At 41.6% G+C, this 7,798-nt stretch overlaps 2 protein-coding genes across 7 annotated transcripts in view; both read left to right on the forward strand.

The window, feature by feature from the left end:
* Positions 1 to 7,798, forward strand: part of LOC108891404 (nuclear factor 7, brain) — a 247,963-nt gene that overhangs the window by 21,369 nt on the left and 218,796 nt on the right. The gene's annotated exons all lie outside the window — the stretch shown is intronic.
* LOC108902040 (transcription factor IIIB 90 kDa subunit) overlaps positions 1 to 7,798 on the forward strand; it is a 123,244-nt gene that overhangs the window by 12,406 nt on the left and 103,040 nt on the right. Inside the window, exons 5-6 of one of the 5 annotated variants that reach the window (XM_051078033.1) lie at positions 1,663 to 1,694; positions 7,032 to 7,104. The exons of 3 other annotated variants lie outside the window; for them this stretch is intronic. In XM_051078033.1, the coding sequence (XP_050933990.1) occupies positions 1,663 to 1,694; positions 7,032 to 7,104 (105 nt within the window). The remainder of the gene's footprint in view (positions 1 to 1,662; positions 1,695 to 7,031; positions 7,105 to 7,798) is intronic. One more of the 5 variants, XM_051078036.1, reaches the window with a different exon arrangement.

A 7,798-nucleotide genomic window follows, 5' to 3' on the forward strand; every position in this document is an offset into this window, starting at 1 on the left:
ACACAACAAACAAGAGACGTCGTCGTCCGCCATGTTTGGTTACTCTAAAGCCGCGTTTGACCGTCTGAGAGTCCAGACTCTGGTTGTTGGTGGTGAATCTGTTAGTGTGTGGTGTTTTCCTCCGTCAGTGCTCTTGAACCTACCTAATGTCCTGTGTGTTTTAAGGCCGTCTGCTTTAGAGGGTTCAGACCTATCTATCTACCTATCTTTACAGCCCCGCCCCACAGCTGGCCATTGTGCCGCTCAGAGCAGATGTGATCGTCCATCACAAACCCAGTAAGTGTCAGACGCACCAAGCACTTTGTTTGAAGCGAGGCCTGAACTCCAGTTCCTTAAACCCTCAGAGCTTTTATTCTGGAGGAACTGCAGCCTTTACCTGTCCTGCGCTGCAGTAGATTTCCTGCCGTATTTGGTCGAGCACTTAATTGCAAAACCGTGGGGCATTAATCTGCTGCTTTAACAGCCTCCACTCTTCTGTTTTCAGGCTTTCCACCAGATTTTAGAACCTGGCTGCAGGGATTAGCTCCCATTCAGGCACAAGAGCATTAGTGAGGTAAAACACTGATGTTTGCCAATAAGGCCTGGCTCTCGGTCGGTGTTCTGCTTCATCCCAAAGGTTTGAAAACCTTTTAAAACTGTCTTTATGCACCTGGCTTTGTGCATGATGGTATTATTATGTCGGAACAGGAAAAGGACAAATGCATTTTATTATCAAAAAGTTAGAAACTGAAATTACCTGAACATATGTGTCCACATGTGACCACTTCACCCGTCTGTGGATTTTTAAATAAGTGAGTCATCTTGTATCGTCCTTCCCCCCGCCCTTCCTGTGGCACCAAATAAGATGTAAGTAGATTTTTTCCCTCTCCTCCATGGACCCAGATGTGTTGAAGGACCTGCTGTCGTTTATTTTCCTGATTAAGGCGGTCGTCTATAATCTCCAGACGGCGTGTGCTGGGATTATCTTTTCCATTTCATCTGCGCTGCTGCTAATTCCATTGTGAGGCCTTTTTTTCAGAGGAAGCCCCGCCACTAATCCGCCCTGGAGACAGGTGCACCTGTCGCCACAGAGACCCAGTCGCCACGGAGACCAGTGTGTCCGAGCTGGGGCCGCTCGGTCGCTGAGGTTGTCCAGAGGCTGCGGAGGCAGACATGTGTGTGTGTGTGTGTGTGTTTGTGTGTTTATTGTGAGGCGGCAGGTCCGTCTGTATTTAGAGTCGTCGTCTGGTCAGAGGTGATGTTTTCAGGATCTCAGGAGATTTACTGACACAGCTGCCTGAGCTCAACATATTTCCCTGATTTTATTTTAATCAGCACTGAGCAGGTCTGCACTGAAAATATTTAGAACACAAGGAAACAGCTTCCTGAACCACATGACACACCTGCTAAGATATTATACACAACACTACACATGATGTTACTGGATTATTGTGAAGTAATTGAATCTGCTGTTACTGTTCAGGCACTCACATGCTGTCAGATTAGAGCCTGTGTTCTGTTCTTAGTTATATTTATGTCTCGAATGACAATAAAGTTCACTGATTTGAGTTTGAAACCATCAAAGAAAATGTGCACAAGCTATATTTTCTTAAAGCAGAGTCACAGTCATGACAAATTATTGTCAACTCTCTTGGTTTAGTTGCCTTAACCTGTTTTTGTCAGACATGCTGCTGGATCTCAGTGACCTCCTGCAGGTAAGTGTCCAGACTACAGTCACATCAGAACATCAGAGCTACAATTAATCATCATTCACAAAACTGATTAAAGCTGCCAGTTTTTCTTGATTAATCAGTGAGTTATTTAGTTTATAAGACATGAGCAAATAGTGAAAAATGTCCCTTATAATTTGCAGTGTGTTATTTTGTCTGATTAAAAGCATAAATAGGAAGTTTTATGTTTGGAAACTGACTTAAATGATGACTTGATTATCTGAATAGTTGCAGATAAATTCTTTAAGTCAATTAGTCGACTAAATGTTGCAAATATAATTAAAACACAGCAGATTTTTAATTTTATTTTCATTGTTTCATTAAAGAAATCTGAGAATTGGATTGTAAAAACATTCAGAAAACGTAAATGAACTTTAAAGAAAGCTTTTTTTAAAATTTCCTTTGATGCCCACCCTGTTGCAGCAGCCACTTAAATACACACTCCTACCTCTCACCACGACTCCCATAATGCATCTCTGCCCTAACCACTCGCCCCTGCAGTCATCTTGCATTCAGACTTTCGCCCATGTAATTAAACCTGAGTCGTGTGTGCGTGCGTATAAATTTAGAAACCCCTCCATTTGTCTGCATAGTTAATGGCAGCCGATTCACAGTGAGTCAGGGGTGTGGTGGTGGTGCGGGTGGTGGTGGGAGATTTCTCAGAGTCACAGCTGGTCAGGGGCTTTTATTTTTATGCACCCAGCTGTCCTGGAGGAGCCGGCCGCCCCTCCCCCCCGCTGCCTGCACCCCGGCATGTAGAGGCTGGGTGTGGATTTGAAGTGGATTTTGGGTGGGTGGGGTTATTAATGCCCAACATTTCAGGCTGCTGCGGCTGCACCAATCACTTCTTTTATGGATCCACACCCAGACCACTTGGTCTTTTCCTGCATTGTTTGGATGAATGGGGAGCTTTGTCAGCCTCATCCTATTGTCACTAAGCTGCTCAAGTAGAGAAAGGGTATTATTGATCAGCGGCTGGATCAATACTGACTTTAAATATCAGCTGTTATCCACCTCTGATGTGATGTAAGCTCAGAGTTATAAACAACAGGTGTCCGGGGGGGAGGGTCTCCTCAGGTCACAAAGAAACTGAGGAAGGTTTTGGGCCGATTCAAACATTTTCTGGGAATAAATATTTTATTTAAAGCTTGGGACAGTGTGCAGGAATCTCCTTAGATGAAATCATTTTGCAAATTGGACCAAAAAAAACCTTTCAGTAGGCGTGAACCTTGAGTTACTGATATTTTGCGTCACAAATAAACTTTCATACTCGATTTTGCAAAAGATTTTTCCATTATAAGTGAATTTCCCCAATTTATGACTACATTAGGTGGATAAAGTGGTGTTCTGCTAGTTTCAGGTTGATAAAATATTGATTTTCTTTTAGCTAATCGTTTATTTTATCTTTTATCTCCTCTGTCCTTTTTATGGCCAATTAGCAGCTTATAAAACACTAATATGTATTCTGTCTGACAGACGAACTTGAGTTTAAGTTCTTAGGTTGTCATTCTTTGACTTTTAGTTTTAAATTCATTCATTCATACTCTTTTGTTACTTACATCTGTTATAAACCAAACCGAGACGCACTTTTTGGACGTTTATTAGGATTCAGATTCAGTCAAAGTGGATTCTGTGCACATCTGTTCTATGTTTCATCCAGATGTGGGGCAGCAGAGGAGCAGTATTTACTCACTGGGTTATAGCTCTGAAACTTCTTAACTCAACAGCCAGAGTTTTGACCCCAGCAGATCTTCATCAGATATCAGCCACTTTTTCACTGTGTGCAGCTGAAGACTTACAGACCAGCTGCTGTTTGGTTCTGTTTCTAGACTTGTTGCTGCTGACTAATATCACCAGAGCTGCCCTCGGTTAGACCAGTCCAATCAGGAATCCTTTTGATTGAAATCTTTCCCTCCTTAAAGTCTTAGTCACTGCCTCCACCTGTTGAGACTCGGCCGTCAAGTATCAAGTGTCCACTCAGTGTTTTTCTTGACCCTCGACCCGGAAAGTTTCACTTAGTGCCGGGAAGGAGAGAGGGGATTATTTTCTCCTCGGGTCTCTCCGTTTCTTCTTACAAGCACCTCCACCGCTGGCAGTTCAAAGCTGTGATTAATTTTAATTTGAAGGCTTGAGCTCAGTGTTTAGTCACGCTGACCAGAGAGGAAAAGTTTTCAGATGGAAAAAAAAACAGTGGAAAACTGCATTAAATCACTTGCAACCTTAAAATCAATTTTTTAAATTAAACGAATGAAGTTAAGAGACGCAGTTGGTGTTCTTTTGGCTCTTATTTTTCACACTTTACGATGCTGAGACTGAACTAAAACAGTAAATTAATGGCCTGTAAAACCAAAACAATGAGCTGAAAGATGCCAAAACGTTCCTTAGAGCTGAGGGGAAACTGCTGAGTTCAGTGATTAAATCTGTGGTAATGCAGAAATATTGATTCTCGCATCTTTAAAATGCTGCAGATGAAACAAGCAAAGATGTTGATTTTGTTCCAGAGTTCCTTGAGGCTAACAATCATCCTTGTTTTAGCTATAATCATACAGCCGTTAAACTTCAAGAGCTTAAAAGTGACCGCACTTGTTCCACTTCCTCCTCCTCCTTCACTCTTTCTGTTTTTGTGTATAAATTCCTCGCTGGAATCCACTTCCCAGAATAGCAGAGGAGCATCTGCGTCCCTGCCCGACTCCAGAGGGGACCGAGAGCGAGAGTCCGTCTGTCTGCTCTGGGAAAAAAAAAACCCTCAGCCCCTGGAGGTCTGGAGAGTCGGTCTGAAGGAATGGCAGAGATCTGACCTGAGTTCACGACCTGATCCTCCAGCTTTCACTGCCTTCTGCTTCAGATTTCAGCCCGAAGCCCCTCAGAAACTTAATTCTGGGCTGTATTGCTGTTAATTTCTGAAGATGATGATAGATGTGTGGCCTTGTGGCTTTGCTATTCAGCATAATTCGTCATTAGATCCTTTCAGATGGAGTTTTGGGGGGAGGACTGAGGGGTGGATGACAGAATTTACTGCCGAGCCTTCTGGAGGTGTTGTGGGTGAAATACAATGAAACATCTGTGATGGGAGGTGCCAGCGTGATAACCCTGATGACACTGGCCCTCATCCACCACCTACCCGGTCTACTTTGCCCCTCAAAAATCCTCCACTAAAGCAGGTTTCCAGCCTGCTGCTCAGCCTAGTTTAACTGCCTCGTCAGATCCTGTTCCAGAAAGTCAGTAAACTAGATTGAAGGTTTATCTTGTGTGATTTCTGTCAAATTTATTGTGAGAATTCTCGATCATTGTTTAACTACGGTTATATCTTGATAGTCACAGAATTTCCCCCCACCTAAACAAAGACAAAATCATGATTATTGGGCTGAAAAAATATCAACAACATCATTAAAGTAGCTTTGTTCTTTGGTAACACGTTCTTCAGAGGTCTTCCACTCTGCAGCCTCAACAACTCGTCCAAAATGCAGCTGCGAGAGTTCTTACTAGAACCCAAAGGTTTGAACACAAACACTGATTCTGTCCTCCGTCCAGTGGTCTCCTGTTTAATCCAAATAAAACTACAAAGGGCTTCTTCCTGCCAACAAAACTAGTCAAGGATTAGCACCTTCTTGCTTGGCCGAACTCCTTAGATCCTCCAATCCCCAACGTGTTATCAGATCTCAGAAAGCAGGCACGTTACTCCGGCCATCTGTTGGTGGCAGAACATTATTTCTTATGTCTGTATAGGTTCTCAGTCATCCAGATCACAGTAGTCTTAGGTGCTAGAGTTGAAGGTAACTGGACTTTTCTTGAAGGTTTCTTGAAGATGTTTCACCTCTTGTCCGAAAGGCTTCATCAGTTCTGAACTTGCCTTCAACTCAAGAGAACTTTTCTTATTATGAACCTCTGCTGTGGGATACTGTGCTTCTCTGATCAGAAAATGTACACACCATTGATCATCATTCTATTTAAAGTCATGGCAAGCTGTCACGTGACTATTTTTGTTGAATCATGATCGATTGATCATGATGAATAATAACCTGATTGCAGACCTCATTGGGCACAAAAACAAAACAAAACAAAACAAAAAGATCCAAACTTGAATGGTGGATTTGGAGAATCACAACATCTCTACTCTTTATTCTTTGTCTTGTAGAATTGGTTCCTTGCTGTGGTTTTGGTTCCTCATTTACGGCATTTCTTCGCCCCCTAAACTTGACAAAAGCAGTCATGCTGGAACTTTACCAAAATAAAATATTATAAAATTGGGTTATGACCGTAATAAGTTCTGACCAAAATCATATAACCAGCTAGAAGACTACGTAAACGAAACCTCACGAAGCATTTAATGCAAACTTTTGGTACTTGACGGATTTTGGGCAATCAAAATAGTACCTGAAATTTTCAATAATACAAACATTAATGTAAGCTGAAATCTTATTTTTCATGTTTGCAGAAGTCTTAAGAGACTTAACAACTTCAATAATCAACCATAACGAGTTCTCCTTTTAGGCCAGTGATTTTTTTAATCCAGTATCTGTCACATTTTAAGCTCTTTCTGCTCAAAATAACCCTTTGTCTTTTTGCTGGTGCTGGTGTTCTCGGAGGAACCATTGCCGTTGGACATGTCTGTAAAAGGTCACCCTTTAGGTGATAAAAATAGTGATGTGCAGATAAATCGGTCACCTCCTCCTCTCAGATATGGGAAGGTTATCAGGTTGCCTCAACGAGCTGAAGTGAAATTCACTAAAAATAACTGAAAAGTCATGTTTTTAAGATTCTGGCAGTGAATGAAATGTCAATGGAAACACACTTGTGTACTGGTCAGACTTGTCATTTAGATACAAGAAATCATCTGAAGGTAGATTAGAAATGAATCGACAGAGCTGCGAGGTCGAGTGACCGTACAAAACCTGAAAAAATCCCTTTCAAATAGCAGCAGAGATCAGCTTTTAATCACTCGTATTGAAATAAAATGTTCTACAACCTTTGGGTCGATTATGTAACCTGGACACTTAACATGACGCAATGGCCTTAGATCATATCCTAACAGTCTGTTTTTCTCTCTCAGACAGACCAGTCATCCTCAGCCATGCCCCTCCTGCATCTTGTGAGGTCTTAATTTCAGACCGATGCTCAAGCTCTACTGTAATTCTCTGAGTGGTTTTGAATGGGTTTAATGGCTCCTGCACTCAAACTCACTTAGGACATGCAGGATCATGTTAACCACCCAAATCCAGTTAGAAAGTCAGACTTAACTGGCAGCACAAGGTTTTTGTTTGACACATGCTTTACTCTCTAGTATTTTAACTTCAACATCAACATGTTTCTCTCGTCCAACAGGTGAACGTCTACATCTTGGGAAGAACTTTTCTTGTCCTGGCCAGAGAACTGTGCATCAATGCCCCGGCTATAGGTACAGAGCTTAACTTCACCCTCTTTTTCTTTTACTACACTGACATTTCAAGATTTTGTTGCTCTCTGAATCAGCTCAGATATCTATTATGTAGATGTGTGCAGCTGCTAGTTAATCTCATTATCGATTAATATGCCAATTATTTTGCATCTATATGCCAACAAAAATAGCGAGAAATGCCTCTCACAATCTCCTAAACCCAAGGTGTTATTCAGATGTCGTTTTGTCCGACCGACAGTCCCAAACTCAAATATATTAAATTTACAATTACATAAAACAGCAATCTTCACATTTACTAAGCTGGAGCCAGAGGATGATTGGCATTTTTTGTGAAAGGTTACTCCAGGGATTTGTTACTGATTCCATAATGTGTACTGATTAATCGGGGACTCTCAAATGACAGATTAAAGAAATAACGGTGCAGCAAAGGCTGAGAAATCCTGACTTCTGCATCTTACATTTTTCAAACTGCAACTTGATTGTGTTTTTCTTTTATAGAGGCTCCGTACTCTGTAGACTCCCACATCTTTTAAATTCCTTGCAAACTCCAGTTTATGACTTATGAGGCTTGCTGTGATTGAATTTGTAGTTTCCAAGCCAAAACTTAAGATATCCCTGATGATTCATTTAGTCACAGTAGACTGCAGACTCAGACTTCAGTGTCAGAGTGATCCCTAAGCTCTACTCTAATTCT

Source organism: Lates calcarifer, linkage group LG19 (genome assembly GCF_001640805.2).
Source record: "Lates calcarifer isolate ASB-BC8 linkage group LG19, TLL_Latcal_v3, whole genome shotgun sequence".
Classification (NCBI taxonomy): domain Eukaryota; kingdom Metazoa; phylum Chordata; class Actinopteri; family Centropomidae; genus Lates; species Lates calcarifer.